The sequence below is a fragment of the Berghia stephanieae genome, chromosome 6 (assembly GCF_034508935.2).
Source record: "Berghia stephanieae isolate SIO BIC M18660-M18661 chromosome 6, UCSD_Bste_1.3, whole genome shotgun sequence".
NCBI lineage: Eukaryota > Metazoa > Mollusca > Gastropoda > Nudibranchia > Aeolidiidae > Berghia > Berghia stephanieae.
This window is the reverse complement of record NC_088365.1, coordinates 24691006-24708551: the sequence shown is the minus strand read 5'-3', so window position 1 is coordinate 24708551 and position 17546 is coordinate 24691006. Positions and strand designations below refer to the sequence as shown.

Genomic DNA, 17546 nt, shown 5'->3' with positions numbered 1-17546 from the left:
GCACCCCCAACATGACCACAGCCCAATAAAAAGTAGACTGAAGTCGAGAAAGAGCTTCATGACGGAAGAAAGCATCAACCCTGACCATGCAGCTGTATACAGGATTTCCACACAGAGTGGGACAATCATGCAAATGAAGCTGTTGGAGATCCGAGAGAAGAACTGTCCTACGGAACCGAGCTCCCCAGGAATGAATTGGTAACACTGAACACAGCACGGGCAAAACTTGTGAGAACAACTGGTGGCATGAAAAAGTGGGGCTGGCTGAGGCTAGCTTGTGTACATGTGAATGCCCAGAGCAGACATCCTTAGAGAATGCCAGGATGGGCTCAGCTGCACTGACCATGACCTAAGAGTCTGCTCCCCAATGCTGTGGAGTGAGTTTGGTGTTGGTGCGACAAGCTATGATGATGATGACTTGCAAAATTAATAAGTCTTACACCTGGCAACATATAAAAAAAAAGTAAGATGACAAAGATTAAGATTAGAATGTTAGGATGATGATCTTTTTAATATCAAAGTACTTTTGTAACCCGGCATTGCTAACTTTCATGTGTAACCCAGAATGAAAAGTTATTACAAAAGACGAATGCAAGATATTTAGATAAATTGCTAGTCTATCATTGTGGTAGACGTAAATGTATTAAACTTACATATCCAATAACCTGTAGGTTAACAGAGAAGGAAGGGCGCATAAGTTCATTGTAATTTGAAATTGAGGAGTTGGAGTTGGAACAAAGTTGACTTGCATTGAGTCAGAATTCAATCAAGTCTTAGATTGAAGAAAAAAGCCCAAAGAATCTTTCTTTAAAACAAGAAACAAAAAAAAACAACCCAAAAAACCTACAGCGTGCACCAGAATGAATAAAACAGGACAGTCTTTAAACTGCATCAATGGAAATCACATCTTGCATATACAAGACCTCTAGTGCTATTGTGAGGACTGGTTCTCAGTCTCACCCGTCCTGCCGTATCTGAGGGCCATAACACAACTTGTGAAATCGAAATAAATTAAAAGCAGATTATAAATTTATATCACTTTTATTGTCATTTCATTCATATTCATGTTATTCAAACTGAAAATCATTTTTAAAAATATAGATAAGATGTTTCTCCATTATAAAGGTATGCTTGTATTCTCATCCTGTGAAAGAGAAAGAAAAAAAATAAAGAAAATTGATAATTATTACTGAAACTGTGTAGTTCCATTTTTTTAAATCTGTGATTTAAGAGCCTTAGCAAAAGCTTTGACTAAGAAAGGTTCTGATATGCAACATCACATGGTCCCATCTATCAAATTCTACTACCATTACAAATCAGCTACATAAATAGATTCATCAGTACTCTTATCTTGTTGATAAATTAAATTATAAATATAGAAAAGGATATAATAAACTTTTAAAAATAATTAGAAAGTTAAATGGTAGACAAGATAAAGAGATATTTGCCTATTTCTTTTTAAATTTCTTATTCATAACCAAGGAAGCAGGTTTCTTTTGCTATATTCTTCTTGACTTCCCTGTGTAAATGTTTCTTTCGAGTGTATAACAAGCTCACAGGGCATTTGTATAAAGAAACAGGAGCCAATACCATTAAAATGGAGATACCACTGCCAAAAATTACAACGGGATAGAAATGCATTGGTTTTAACGTGTATTAGACGCTGTCATTAGAAAAAAGTTTTTTAAAATCTTTACAAACTACAGTAAGCTGCTTTAAAATTAAGAAACGCTCGAAAGCAAAATATGGTCCTGTTCTCTCAATCACCGCTCTCTAGTCTCTAGATTATACTTGTAGGTCAATAAAGCTGAGAGGTTTTATGAAGAATATAGAATAAAAACATTAATTCCATTAAAAAAACATAGAAGGGTCCATAATGATATATGAGGAACTCTATAAGATACAGTAACAAATGAAAGCCATTTTGATAATCTTGAAGGATATGACTCAATGATGATGATGATGATGATGATAATAATAATAATGATACTTCTTCCTGAATATAAATTGTTTAATTCCCATGGTATAGGCAGGCCAATGCTTCCAGAACAATTAAAGGAATGCAGAGACTCATTCTTGTTGTAATGTTATTTAGATCTGAAAAAAAAAGATAAGCATGGCATCCTAAACCATTTTCCCATGGTCCCATAAAAAGCAATATCATCTCACACAAAATCATAAAGTAAAATTCATATGGACCAACCAATGAATAAAAGTTATAATTATCTTATTTTATCAATTATTATCATTGGATTTATTTAACTTTATATTTACTATTATTAATTAAATGCCAATTTGAAATTAAGATAGCAATGTTTGAATGAATAACTGGATCTAACTCTACAAGTAAAATGTAAATGTGGAACTTATTCAGAGTTCATCAAGCACTTGTTACAGTCTGTTGCTTCATGTTACAGGAAAAACTCCAGTTCCATGAGCCTTATGACTCTAAAGGACCAATTATTTCAAAGTAAGATGAAATACCATTTATTGTTTAAAGAAAGTTATCAAGCACTATTTAAGGTCTGTTGCTTCATGTTACAGAAACAGGAATAACTCCAGTTCCATGAGCCTTATTACTCTAAAGAACCACTTATTTCAATGTAAGAAGAAATACCATTCAATGTTGAATATATAGACATGACCTATTTCTTAATGGTTTGCTTATATTCAATAAAAACATTAGAAAACATAATGGACCTGGAACTCAGATACCACTAGGTTGTTAAAACTAAAACCGTTGGGTCAGGTCTAATTTTCTCAGAGATTTATGATCATGAAGGCAAGATTACATAACCAATGTCGATTAGCTTTTAAAAAATGGGCTTTTATTTACCTTCTGGTGAACTCATTTGATCAGTATTTCCTGTATTTAACTTTTTGATCACATAAGAAAAGTCTAATAAACATTGAATATTTTTAATGCCTCTAGATTTCACTTTAAAGTCAAATAAAATATCTGATCACAAATAAAATTTTTGATAATTGGATCAATAGAGAGAGCTTTTCAAAATTGTTGGCTTATCATTCCTCAGGCAAAATTTAGATAAGACATCATTTCACATATCATGGTGTTTCCTATGAATTACAAAATCCTAAAAAGCTTCTTCTTCATAAAAAAACGTATGAAATAAAATTAGGTAATCTAAAGTAATCAGAGAGGTTTAGTTTTCATTTCAATCCAAGGTAAATCCGTAAAGAGTTGTGGGACCAGGCCCCTCTTGATCATTACCCCCAAAATAGATTGAACTAACAGGGATGTGTATAAGTATAAAACTGTAACAAAACCCCACGACCCCCCACAACACTCATACAAAAACTTAAACACAGTTTTTTTCATTTTCATTTCTCTTGAGCCAAGGGAAACTCGTTGCTCATTTTAGCTGCACAGATTCATTCAATCGCTCCCCCCCCCCCCCCCCCCCCCCCCCCCCCCCCCCCCTTTTTTTTTAAATCTTTTTTTTTTTTTGAGCGAGTCTATTCTTTTATCCTTTTTTGTTTGGCCTTGTTCCGTTTCTGAGCATGAATTTCTTAAAATTGTTTTTATTTTTTTTTTAAATAAAAAAAATATTGTTTGTTTTTTTTTCCTCTATCGGTCTGGGAATAACCAATTTTCGTTATTGGCAGACCCTGTCTGGGAATAATCATAGCGACGACGAAAATATCAGACCGCACTCCCTGCATTTTACAATAAAATATGTTTTCTTTCACACAGCTACCGACCAAATAAGGCGAATAGGCTTGGAAGATCCAAAACGTCATACATGTAGTTTGACACCTGCCAAATATCAAAGATGCGATAAGGGGTTAGTGGGACATTTTCTTTTCCCAGACATTCTCATTTTTTCACCCCTTCCTCCCTCTCTGCCATTCCTTATCCCATCGACTCTCAGCAAAAACAATAACAACAAGTCTTATGTGGCAAAAACGGCTACCAACTTAAATCCCTCAAACAACACAAGATATTGAAAATCGGTGGCAGAGACCCTTTGTCTTGTTCCTTTTCCAGTTCCAGTCATGAATAGATAATGAGAGAATGAAGACTGTTTCGAAATCTATTATTATTATCAGGTCAGGAAAGAGCGAGAGTCAATAAAATATGACAAGCGGTGAAAGCTACGCGCCACGAAAGATGAGGATTTAAAAAAACAACTTTTGTTGAGATTTCAACTACTGAGGAGGGGGGTGTCTGCTTTTTTTTTTTTTTTTTTTTGTTCCTTTCTGTTTTGTTTTTCGGTCAAGTTATGACTGACGCTGACACTGACACACGTTCTAGACTGTAAACGTTACCCATAAAATGTCATAAATTACGAAAAGTGTGTTCTCTCACAGAGTAGTATTCGAATCACTCACTGAATGAGCATGAAGCAGACATGAGTGAAGGAAACGTAAACTCTGTAAGTGAGAATCGGCGAGTGAAGCTGTACTGTAACTGTAACTGTAATGACTGACAGCAGTCAAATTGCGAAGTGAAATGAAAACAAATAAACAAAGCATTCTAAAATTATGCCGGTGAGACATCCAAAGTTAAATACCCGAACGCTATTATGGATTAACATTGAACTAAATCGTTTCCTGCTCTCAAAACCAATCGATACAAATTACAAACTCAAACACTGAAATTGGCATCTTACCTTTGCATGAGTTGGACTGCCATTCTTTTCTGGTGATTAGGAACTTTAGCAGCCGGACAACGTTGCGCACAAAACAGGTCTCCCGTTTTTGTCGTTCAAATTGTAGATAATACTCAGTCAGTTAAAAACAAATACGTACAAATAAAATAGTTATTTATCTAAATTCTTTGTATATGGCTAAATTATTCCGAAAACCAGATTTCAAATAGTTCTTGTTTTGTTCACACAAGCGCATTGATTTTGGAGAATGAGATTGACCGTGGTCTAAAAATAGACCGACAGTAATTTTTGATAAATTTTACGATTTGTTTAATAAAAAATCAATATTTAGATATTATTTGACGCGTGATCGAGTATTTATGAATATGTGTTTCTTTTGCCACATAACAGCCAAATTTTAAAGGTTATTTTTTTCTATAATTTACATTGGAACGTGAGCTGTCAAGACAGGAACATGTGGTCTGCCACGTGCTTCTAGACCTTGTTTACGTTTGGGGCACCTTCCTTTACTGTTCTATTCCACCTCTCTCATTGGAAAACCCAATCATTTATAAGTAATACGTAATCGTTTAATAATGCTTTGAACGCGTTGAATAACAAATATATTCAACGATTGCAGAATATTTGCGCACATTTTAATGGTGTGAAATTAGGTGTAGAAGTCAGCTGATTGCTAATTATAAATAATTTTTTGGTACGCATGAATACAAATCCAACGTTTTTCTTTTTTAGGTCAATTTGTCATTCAAGCAGATGGAGAAAAATACATATTATTATGACGAATCGAAGTACTTCTACTATACAAATGGTCTCGAAATATCTAATAATCTTACTTGGAGGGGTGGAATAAACGTATTCTTTCATTTCTTTGTATTTATTAAACTCGTTATTTTTTTATCGTGCAATAACCCATACTCGCAAGCTCGTTGCGTTATTTGGCACGATAAAAATAACTCGTTTAATATATACAAAGAATGAAAGAACCGTATATTATTACATTGCAAACAACTTCAAAATGAGATTGTCCAATCATATTAATTCTAAAGTCACTTTTAGGGGTCCAACACATCGCGGCCAACGTGCATATATTTGCAGATCTGATAACAGACTCTCAAACTAACGCAAAATACTGTCCATTACAACAATGTTAAAACAGGCCAATGACTGCGTCCGTTTATCAGACCTGTAAATATGTGCACACTGGCTAGAGTAAAACGGGTTCATAAGAAAATACTTTGTAAGCCATGACCTTGTTGTCGTTTGTTTTGTTTTGTTTTTTTTCATTTTCTACTTGTTATTTTTTCTTTGTTGTTTTTCACAATTTTGTATGTTTGTTTGTTTGTTTGATTGTTTGTTTGTTTTTGTTGTGTTCTTCATCAAATTATGTGCCCCATGGTCTCCAAACGGTATAATGTCGGGATAATCCAGATGCTAAAAATAGTCAGATTAAATCGAAACGGATCAAAAATATGAAATGTTGGTTTTTGTCGTTCTAAAATACTGTCATCATTCTCCTCAATAAAACATGTAAACAAAACCCAAGACTAATATTTTTGGTTATAAATTGAATTTTCAGTATCTTAGTCATCCCGACATCATACCGTTTGGAGGCGATGGGGCACATATGCAACATGGTTGGATAATAAAATTAATATATCAAATTTTCGCTTCAGAACACTGACTTGTATAAATAATTAATTCTGCTCCGTGTCCATTAATCACATTTAATTAATGTAATAAATAGCTGCTTGAAATGTCACTGCCTATGATTTGGTGTCCGATACGCCAATCAAAGCTGGTATTTTAGCAGAAATCTTGCTGGGCATTGAAGCATTCGCGTTGTTATTCTCAGCTCGGATCAGACTGACGAGAGTGTAAGTATGAATTTATTTTGTCGTACTTTGAAAAAATAAAAAAAAGTATGCATTAAAAGATTTGGCCAGAAAACTCGTCCTTCAAATATCGATCGATTGAAATGACCCTCATCTTGTCAAAAAACTCTCAACCTGGGACGTTATTAAAGACCGAGGTTTGAGAGTTTTTGACAAGATGAGGGTGTTTAATAGATCGATGATATTTGAAGAATGAGTTTTCTGGATACATTTTTCACAACTTAATTTTTCAGGTACGGAAATATTCTTGATTGACAACGTTAGATAAATTTCAGTCAACTACAAATTTAAACTGATGATTCTGTGGAGGCGTGTGACTTTGTGTATTTTCTCTTTTGTGCGGCTATATGGTCTAGTGGTATGACACTCACTTTCGGATCGGAAGGTCCTGGCTTCGAGCCTCGATCGGCGCATAGTTGAGTCCTTGGAGAAGACTCTTTACTCACATTCTCTCACAGTACTCATGTGTAAAAAGAGTACCTGGCCGTTAACAGCGTTGTCTCTGTCCGAAAAAATTGTAATATCGCCTAACAGGCGTCATATACCGTCCTACATGTTAAATGTTGCTGTTAGTCAGGGACCCCTTGTAAAGCGCTTTGAGCACATTTAGTGGATATTGCGCTATATAAAATCTCAATTTTTATTTTTTATTTTTTATGATCATGATTACTTGCTTTGTCATCAAAACACAAATCATTTTGAATGTCCTATTTTTACGTTGGATTTGTATTCATACGCACCAAAAGATTGTTTTTCATCTGACCAATCAGTCGCCTTTTCAATCTCAGTTTAAGCCAATGAAATCAACAGAAAATTATACGATTCTAACACTCTTGCTTTTTGGAATACGATTCAATAGTCTGATGTCACGCCGCCCGGCAACGGCGGCCATCTTGGTTCTAAATAAAGAAAATCATTACTTTTTATTTTTCATGCTGGCTAGAACTTTTCATATGTCTTGTGACCAGAATGTGTAAAAGTCAAAACATGATCAAATGTCTGTGTTTTTTTTTCCTCTGGATACCCTTTATGCTCGCCGGAGAAATATTTCATACGGGCGTCCGCCATTGTTCCGATAGTTTAGAGCCAGTGTTACTAAGTTACCATGCGTCATTAGGAAGGAAGTGTAAGAAATCTTTTTTTTCTACTCCTCAATTGATTCTAATTTCGTTATTTCTGAGTAAAAGACATTTTCAAAAAAAAAATTGCAAAGCACTTTGAGCACGTTTAGTGGATATTGCGATATATAAAATCCCAAGTTTTAAGTTTTAAACGATACTTCTTTTTGTAATAAAATATAATGTTAGTGAACTTTAACGTTTGGTAATCTGAAGTCTCAAATTATCATATTAAACTTGATATCATTACGCGTTACTATTTAGGCAGAGGGGTAGATGGAATAATATACGATTCTTACACTCTTGCTTTTTGGAATTCCGGACGTGCTCCCTATCGCTGCAAGAGCTTGCGAGTGCGCGTTGGGAACAAAGTTCCAATTTCAAAAGGCAACAGTGTAAGTAATGTTTTATTCTGCCCATCAATGAATTTTGATTTCGCCATCTTTGAATAAAAGACATATTCAAATATACTTAAATGATACTTCTTTTTAAAGAATCTAATTTTTTGTGAAATTTAACAATTTATAATCTAGTATCACAAATTATTATTATTGTAAACACGATATCATTACGCGTTACTATTTAGGGAAAGGGTAGAATTATATAACATTCAACTCGGCTGTAGATAAAGAGAGACACAGTGTACCCATCTTATATTATTATGATCAATGCTTCATGACTTGTTGCTTTTGTTGTTTGTTTTTTTTTAGATCCCGCTAGTGGGAAACAAGCATTGAAATTAATAAGAGAGCAGATATACCACTTAGTACTCAAGTTTATAAAGAGATTTTTGTTTAAAGTTTTAAGTAGGTACCTTGTTTTCTATCACACAGAAACATCGACAAGCACCCACAATGCATTTTGCCTACGTCATCGCGTTCTTCCTTCCTGTCGTCGCTCTTGAGGCGAGTGACGAAAAGAAATGCTGTTACCCAGAGAAGTTGTCAGGAGAGACCTTCTTCAACGGTGCCAAGGTGTGAAGATACGTTTGTTTATGTTTTTGTTTTGGTTTGTCTTAGTCCATGACCACTCGGGTTCAATGTATGCGTTGTTTGATGCAAGCGAGGGTTCACAGCGTAAAATGCGTACCTACCCGCGTAAAGAATATAGGAATAAAAATTGTCCAAACTATCGGGAGCCTCTGTGGTGTAATGGTAGCAAGCCTGACCGGTACTCAGAAAGTCTGAGGTTCGATCCCCAGCCGAGGTCAATGATTTTGTGGGATTTTTTTTTCTTGTATATTTCTTCCTTGCTTTGTCTGGTACATTTTATACAAACTTGTTCAGTTCTTTATTTGTGTTTTTGTTTTGTTTTGACTTTTGATTGTGGATTTTTTTCGTTGTTTTTTTTTTTTTGTGTTTTTTTTTTTTTTTGGGGGGGGGGGGGGGGGGACTGTAAATTCAGAAAAAATGTGGAGCGGGCATTTTTATCACTATAGGCGTCATGTTGTGCCCTACATGTTAAATGTTAATGTTGGCTAGGGACACCTTACAAAGCGCTTTGACAATGTTTAGTGGATGTCAAGGCTATATAAAAGCTCAATAATGATGAGAAATATAGTTGGAGAGGTGTCAGGTGACTTCAGGGTCAAGGCCATTACAGAGCAATCGATTATCTTTTTGCCAGTTGTTGCCTCCATATTTCCTATCCAGGACTTCTTTGGAGGTCATAGGGGACAGCGTGGCTCAACGGTACGATCTTCATACCCAAAAGGTACCAGGTTGACTACCCGCCTCGTTGTGTGGCCTTGAGCAAGTCACCTCGCCCTCGCTCACTTTGCGGCGCTGCACTGCTGCTGACGCCTGGGTTATTTCAGTCTTCCCTTGAAATAGACCCTAGAGACAAATTTCCCCGTATGAGATAAATAAAGGGAATTTCATTTTATTATCTTTATTTATGTTCGGCTATGTAGTCTTGTAGTATGACACTCGCTTTCGGATTGGAAGCTCCTGGGTTCGAGCCTCGCTCGGCGCATAGTTGAGTCCTTGGAAAAGGCTCTTTACTCACATTCTCTCACCGTACTCAATTGTAAAAATGATTACCTGGCCGTTAACAGAGTTGTCCCTGTCCGAAAAAAAATTGCAATATCGCCTAACAGGCGTCTTGTCCCGTCCTCGATGTTAAGCTTTGCTGTTGGCCAGGGACCCCTTGTAAAGCGCTTTGAGCACATTTAGTGGAAATTGCTCTGTATAAAAGCTCAAGTTATCCAGGATTTCCTTGGTGGTTATTTTAGCTTTAAAATCAGTTTTTGACGTCCAGTTCAACCCAACATAATACCATTTCGGGACGATGGTTCACATATATTTATTATTTGATCTTCCTTTTCCTGGTTCCAGCTCAATGATTTTTACATTGACTACGAACGTCACTTGATCGTGGAGGACTGGCATGGCAGACTGAGAACTAACTACGTTGTCTTTGACCTCAACGCCAGCAAGAGATACAGAATTAAAACAGATGGCTCTTGTCGGTGAGTTAGTTCGTAGCCTTCGTTCACCTATTAATTAGATATAGATAGAACGAAGATGACGTTACTCAAGCCTTTGTTATTGTATTTTGCCATCCGCGTTTGTGAGTGATTCTCACTAAACTGTATCAACCACACTATAAAAGTTCGTGGTTACACACAGTTTTGTGTGTTGGTCAGTCATATTTCCGGATGGCAATGCTGTGAGTTTCTTAGCCAAGCAAACATCATCTATAGCCTGACTCAAGGACTTGTGGACTTGTCTTTTGACGTTATTTATAGAATAACAGATCTCCCTACTTGACAATCCAAAAAAAATCGTAATTTTGGGAGATAATAATAATAATAATAATAATAATAATAATAATAATAATAATAATAATAATAATAATAATAATAATAATAATAATAATAATAATTAATAATAATAATAATAATAATAATAATAATAATAATAATAATAATAATAATAATAATAATAATAATAATAATGATGATGATGATGATGATAATGATGATGATGATGATCACGATTATGATGATGATGATAATAGTAATGATAATAATAATGATAATAGAAGAAGAAGAAGAAGAAGAAGAAGAAGAAGAAGAAGAAGAAGAAGAAGAAGAAGAAGAAGAAGAAGAAGAATAATACATGGCATTTATATCGCGCATTTTCATCATTATGTGATGCTCATTGCACGTTACAAATAAATTAAATATAGAAGATTTACATATAAAACGATAAACCACAGTGAAATTGTAGTCACAATAGTTAACTTTCAAAATCACTAATTTACCTTCAAAAATTTTAAGTAAAACTTCAAAATCCTTACAATACGATTCAATAGTCTGATGTCACGCCGCCCGGCAACGGCGGCCATCTTGGTTCTAAACAAAGAAAATCATTACTTTTTATTTTTCATGCTGGCTAGAACTTTTCATATGCCTTGTGATCAGAATGTGTAAAAGTCAAAACATGATCAAATTTATGTGGTTTTTCCCCCCCTCTGGATACCCTTTATGCTCCCCGGAGAAATATTTCAAACGGGCGTCCGCCATTGTTCCGATAGTTTAGAGCCAGTGTTACTAAGTTACCATGCGTCATTAGGAAGGAAGTGACGTTACGACTGTTGAAGAGTATTGTTACGGACAAGTCTTTGGCCACAAAAGAAAACAAATTGTGAGAGAGATTCTATAGATAAAACGAAGATGACGTCATTCAGGCCTTTGTTATTGTTTTTTGCCATCCATGAGTAATTCTCACTAAGCTGTACTAACCAGACTATAACCATTTAAGGTTACACAAAGTTCTGTGTGTTGGTCTGTTATACTTCCGGATGGCAATGTTGTAAGCTTCTAAGCCAAGCGCATACTATCTATAGTTCAAAAAATCCAAGAGGGTTTTAGTGCCAGCTGTAGATAGCATGAAGTTGACGTCACTCAGGTCTTTGCTTTTCCTTTTAGCCATCCGTGTTTATGAGTAATTCTCACTAAACTGTAGTTAACAAAACTATAAACGTAACAAGGTTACACAGAGTTTTGTATGTTGGTTCGTTAGACTTCCGGGTGGCAATGTTGTGAGCTTCTTAGCCAAGCGCTTACTATCTATAGATAGTATGCGCTTGGCTTAGAAGCTCATAACATTGCCATCCGGAAGTATAACGGACCAACACACAAAACTGTGTGTATCCATGAACGTTTATAGTCTGGTTAATACAGTTCAGTGAGAATTACTCATAAACGCGGATGGCGAAAAACAATAACAAAGACCAGAATGACGTCAACTTCATTCTATCTATATCTTAACGATGGCTATTAAGGTCAGAGTCAGTCTATGAGTTTGCTGTAAATATGACGCAAATATGACTCTTGATAAAGGCTTTTTTTTTTTTTTAATCTTGTGTTGTTAAAATGGTGTTTCTCTTTTAATACAGCATAATCATATTTTGTTGTTGTTGTTGTTGTTGTTGTTGTTGTTGTTGTCGTTTTTGTTGTTGTTGTTGTTGTTGTTGTTGTTGTTAATGATGGTGGTGATGATGATAATGATGATAATAATGATGATGATGATGATGATGATGATGATGATGATGATGATGATGATATTCATTCATATAATTTTCCAATTCCATTGGCAGGAAATATCCACTGAGTTCAGCGGGAAATTATGCACAGTGCATGCCAGAAACGGCAACCAAACTGGAGGACCATGATGAGGAAGTTAGCTACAGTTACGAGGTAAATAACCCAGTCGATTTTTGACCAATAGAAGGAAAGTACTTGAGTACTTCAAAGTACTGTGATGTCAACTTCGTTCCTTCTATAAATAGAAGGTCACACAGGTCTTTGTTATTGTTTTTTTTTTTTTTTTGCCATCCGAGTTATTCTCATTGAACTGTATTAACCAGACTATATATGTTCAAGGTTACACATAGTTTTGTGTGTTGGTCCGTTATACTTCCGGATGGCAACGTTGTGATCTCCCTTGCCAAGCGCAAACTATATATATATATATATATATATATATATATATATATATATATATATAGAGAGAGAGAGAGAGAGAGAGAGAGAGAGAGAGAGAGAGAGAGAGAGAGAGAGAGAGAGAGAACGAAGATGACGTCACTCAGGTCTTTGTTCTTGTTTTTTTTTTTTTTTTTTTTTTTTTTTTTGCCATCCGCGTTTATGAGTAATTCTCACTGAACTGCATTTACCAGATTATGAACGTTCATGGTTACACATAGTTTTGTGTGTTGGTCCGTTATACTTCCGGATGGTAATGTTCTGAGCTTCTTGGCAAAGCGCATACTATCTATAGATAGAATGAAGTTGACGTCACACGGATCTTTGTTTTTGGTTTTTGCCATCCGCGTTTATGAGTAATTCTCACTGAACTGTTTTAACCAGACAAAAATTGTTCAAGGTTACACATAGTTTTGTGTGTTGGTCCGTTATACTTCCGGATTGCAATGTTGTGAGTTTCTTAGACAAGCGCATACTATCTATAGAATCTGTGCGCCTGGCTAAGAAACTCACAACATTGCAATCCGGAAGTATAACTCTCATCTTGGAAAAAAACTCTCAAACCCGGGACTTCGCCGAAGAATTTAGTGAGCATTAATCATAAAAATGGCTGGCGAAAAACAATAAGCAAGAGTTGAGTGACGTCAAATTCGTGCTTTCTATAGATGGAACGAATTTGACGTCACTCACCTCTTTGTTATTGTTGTTACGAGAAGTTCACTCAAAATTGCATTAATCACACTATAGATAGTATGCGCTTGGCTAAGATGCTCATAACATTGCCATCCGGAAGTATAACGGACCAACACACAAACTCTGTGTAACCATGAACTTTTATAGTCTGGTTAATACAGTTCAGTGAGAATAACTCACAAACGCGGATGGCAAAATATAACAACAAAGGCTTTAGTGACGTCATCTTCGAACTATCTATAGATATTATGCTCTTGGCTAAGAAGCTCATAACATTGCCATCCGGTAGTGTAACGGACCAACACATAAAACTGTGTGTCTCCCTGAACATTGATAGTCTGGTTAATACAGTTCAGTGAGCATTACTCATAAACGCGGATGGCAAAAAACAATAACAAAGACCTGAGTGACGTCATCTTCGAACTACCTATAGATAGAATGCGCTTGGCCAAGGAGTTCACAACATTGCCATCCGGAAGTATAAAGGACCAACACACAAACTCTGTGTAACCATGGACGTTTATAGTCAGGTTAATACAGTTTATTGGATTACTGAAGATATGTTCTTCAGTAATTAATTATTAATAATTAATTCCAGTGGCAAAAACAATAACAAAGGCCTGAGTGACGTCATCTGCATACTATCTATACACAGAACTAAACTGAGATCACTTACCTCTTTGTTATTGTTTTAAGCAGCCATTTTTATGAGTAGTTCTCACTAAATTATATTAATCAGACTATAAACGTTTAAGATTACACATTGTTTTTGTGTGTTGGTACGTTATATCCGACTGGCGGAAGTTATAAGTTTTTTAGCTAAGCGCATAACATCAATTAATTAATATATAATATTATTGCTATGAGTTTATTGTTTGTCTGTTTTGTTTGGGTTTTTTAACAGTTACAAGATACCGATATTGTAAAGACCCTGAAGAAACTTGAGCACGGCGCCTGCCTCCCCGTTGAAATCAGCAAAACGAAAGGAACCCGCAGGGTTGTCATGAAATACGAGGCACATCAAGGGATTGACAAGGATGACATATTTGACATCAATCTCGACGACTGCGTGTAGGAAGGATGTGTCCATGAGTAGCCCTCGTTTACGTACAGCCTTACCGTAGCCTTCTTTAACTTTGAGCCTGGCACCGTAGCCATCGTACAGTTATAGCCTGACACTGACCAAAAAATGACGTCAAAATGCGAATCTTTTGTCACAAAAGAAAACAAATTGTGAGTTGTATTCAATAGTTCAACCAATAAAATAACTTGTTTCCTTGAGCTCCACTAACGACAACTCACTAGACGCTACACAAACCTAAAAAATGACGTCAAACTGCCAGTCCTAGAGGGTTCTTGTGTCAGGCTATATAGATAGTATGCAGATGACGTCACTCGGGTCTTTGTTATTGTTTTTGCCATCCGCGTTTGTGAGTTGTTCTCACTAAACTGTATTAACCAGACTATAAAAGTTCATGGTTTCACAGAGTTTGTGTGTTGGTCCGTTATACTTCCGGATGGCAATGTTGTGAACTCCTTGGCCAAGCGCATTCTATCTATAGATAGTATGCGCTTGGCTAAGGAGTTCACAACATTGCCATCCGGAAGTATTACGGACCAACACACAAAACTATGTGTAACCATGAACATTTATAGTCTGGCTAATACAGTTTAGTAAGAAGTGCTCATAAACACGGATGGCAAAAAAACAAAACAAATAACAATGACCAGAGTGATGTCGACTTCGAACTATCTATAGATAGAATGCGCTTGGCCAAGGAGTTCACAACATTGCCATCCGGAAGTATAACGGACCAACACACAAACTCTGTGTAACCATGAACTTTTATAGTCTTGTTAATACAGTTTAGTGAGAACAACTCACAAACGCGGATGGCAAAAACAATAACAAAGGCCTGAGTGACGTCATCTGCATACTATCTATAGATAGTATGCGCTTGGCTGAGAAGCTCATAACATTGCCATCCGGAAGTATAACGGACCAACACACAAAGCTATGTGTAACCATGAACGTTTATAGTCGGATTAAGACAGTTCAGTGAGCATTACTCATAAACGCGGATGGCAAAAAACAATAACAAAGACCTGAGTGACGTCATCTGCATACTATCTATAGACTGTCTATGTTAACGATGACTTCGCTGACACCCCATAAACCAATAAGACCCATATTTTGACGTCATTGTTAGGTTTGTGGACCGCCTAGTGAGTTGTCTTTAGTAGTGCTCAAGGAAACAAGTGATCCCATTGGTTGAACTATTGAATACAACTCACGATTTGTTTTCTTTTGTGGCCAAGGACGTGTCTTTTGACGTCATTTTTTGGTCAATGTCAGGCTATAATTTAACGATGGCAACGGTTAGATATATGTTGCGCTTGGAGAACAAGTTGAATTGAATTTTGTCCTTTCAAATTTATTATATTTATTTATATTATTTTGTGTGCGCGCGCGCGAATATGTATGTGTGTCTTTGTTTGTTTTTGTGCGTGTACGTGTGTATGTGTGTGTGTGTGTGTGTGTGTGTGTGTGTTTGTGTAAATTGTATTGCTTGATAGTTTGTGGTGTTTTTAATTATTTATTTGTATTTTTGTGGTATAAGGTGCATATTACGAAAGAGACAATGGAATTATTTTGGCCGATTAATTTTCATCAATACACAAGGTTAAAAAAACAAAAACAAACAAATTGTTAAAAATTTTGGCCAGAAAACTCGTACTTCAAATTATATCGATCGATTAAAATTATTCTCATCCTGGCAAAGAAAAAAAAAACAACTCTCAAATCTGGAACTTAAGGAAGTCCTCGCGATGTCCCAGGTTTGAAAGTTTTTGCCAAGATGCGGGTCAGTTAAATCGATCGATACTTGAAGGACGAGTTTTCTGGCCAAATTTTTGAATACGTGTCTGTCCAGAGTACGGCAGTTAACTGGTTACTTTCCTTTGATATTTTGTTATGATGTGAATGTATAAGAAATAAAAAAAGATTTTGATATTGTCAGAAAATCATCTTTCTATTTGTTTGTATATTTGTTTATCTGTTTGTTTGTTTGTTTATTTGCTTGCTTAACCCTTTCCTTACCAGCCATATTCAGAATTTTCCCAAAAATTTCACACCCACCCAACACAAAAATACGTTTTTCTTACTCAAACAGAAAAGCAACAAATACACTCTATGCATAATATTGATCAGCAAAATGAACTCTACAACACAGTGCCACGTTTTTATAGCTATAATAAAACATTTATATTTAAATTGTGTGATTTACAAAATAAATCTGAATGATAAAAGTGCTGGTTGCATCGTAACGAATGTGACGATTTTCCTATGGTTGGTAAGGAGAGGGTTAATTCGTTCATTCTATCTCTTTGTATTAGACATACTAGTACATATAGAAAACACTCTATCATAGTTCCCTAACTTCTCGTGACACGCATAGTTGAGTCCTTGGAAAATACTCATTACTCACATTCTCTCACCGTACTCGGGTGCAAAATGAATACATGAATACATGGCCGTTAACATCGTTGTCACTGTCCGAATAACAAAATTTGCAATGTTATCGCCTAACAGGCGTTTTACCTGTTAAGTGTTTCTGTTGGCTAGGCGGGACCCCTTGTAAAGCGCTATGAGCACGTTTAGTGGATATTACGCTATATAAAAGCTCATGGTATATACTGTTACTAAGATGCGAGTAGCTATACCACCTTTTGATTCAATTTTTTTGAAAATATAAAATAAAGACATTAAGGAGCAGGCACTGGTGTGAGATAAAGATCTGAACAAATGTGTATGAAAGGTGACAAAGCAAGAAAGAAAAATGCAAGAAAAAAAACATCCAAAAATATCAGTCAACTTCGACTGGGGATCGAACCTCAGACCCTCTGATTACCGATCAGACGTGCATATCTGACAGGTAATCAGAAGGTCTGAGGTTTGATCCCCAGTAGAGGTCGACTGATATTTTGGGATGTTTTTTTTTTCTTGTATTTTTCTTTCATGCTTTGTCTGGCACTTTTGATACACACTTGTTCAGATCTTTGATTCAGTTTGCAGCCTATTCAATATTAGTCCTCCGAAGGTTACATGCACACTTCAGGTATGACGTCATGACTTTTCCCTTTCTCTATTCATGTCATAACTGTGTGTCAAAATATTGTGAAAAATGCTCACAAACAGTGTGGCCGAGTGATTCTGCTG

The 17546-nt window shown here is 35.8% G+C and overlaps 1 protein-coding gene and 2 long non-coding RNA genes across 6 annotated transcripts in view; 1 reads left to right on the top strand and 2 right to left on the bottom strand.

Annotated features, from left to right (window-relative positions):
- LOC144974736 (uncharacterized) overlaps positions 1 to 8533 on the bottom strand; it is a 34203-nt gene extending 25670 nt beyond the window's left edge. Inside the window, exon 1 of the long non-coding RNA XR_013645807.1 lies at positions 8459 to 8533. This is a non-coding gene — a long non-coding RNA (uncharacterized LOC144974736). The remainder of the gene's footprint in view (positions 1 to 8458) is intronic.
- Positions 1023 to 5133, bottom strand: LOC144974734 (uncharacterized). Of its 4 annotated transcripts, none has more exons than XR_013645804.1 (3): positions 4635 to 5133; positions 1991 to 2097; positions 1023 to 1144 (listed from the first exon to the last, which is right to left on the bottom strand). It is a non-coding gene; the product is annotated as an uncharacterized LOC144974734 (long non-coding RNA). The 4 variants fall into 4 exon arrangements; XR_013645805.1 differs by lacking the exon at positions 4635 to 5133 and adding an exon at positions 4331 to 4625; XR_013645803.1 differs by lacking the exon at positions 4635 to 5133 and adding an exon at positions 3987 to 4624.
- On the top strand, positions 8484 to 16351 carry LOC144974735 (uncharacterized). Its single transcript, XM_078917935.1, has 4 exons — positions 8484 to 8618; positions 9981 to 10114; positions 12250 to 12349; positions 14232 to 16351. The coding sequence occupies exons 1-4, from the start codon at positions 8499 to 8501 to the stop codon at positions 14400 to 14402; spliced, it is 525 nt and encodes a 174-aa protein (XP_078774061.1). The 5' UTR covers positions 8484 to 8498; the 3' UTR covers positions 14403 to 16351.
- Positions 16352 to 17546: the final 1195 nt, after the last annotated feature.

Excerpts from the sequence above, each read along its gene's own strand:
- LOC144974735 (XM_078917935.1), top strand. The coding sequence starts at position 8,499 with ATGCATTTTGCCTACGTCATCGCGTTCTTCCTTCCTGTCGTCGCTCTT. Across the intron at positions 8,619-9,980 it reads CCTTCTTCAACGGTGCCAAG|CTCAATGATTTTTACATTGA; the intron begins GTGTGAAGATAC and ends TCCTGGTTCCAG. Across the intron at positions 12,350-14,231 it reads AAGTTAGCTACAGTTACGAG|TTACAAGATACCGATATTGT; the intron begins GTAAATAACCCA and ends GTTTTTTAACAG.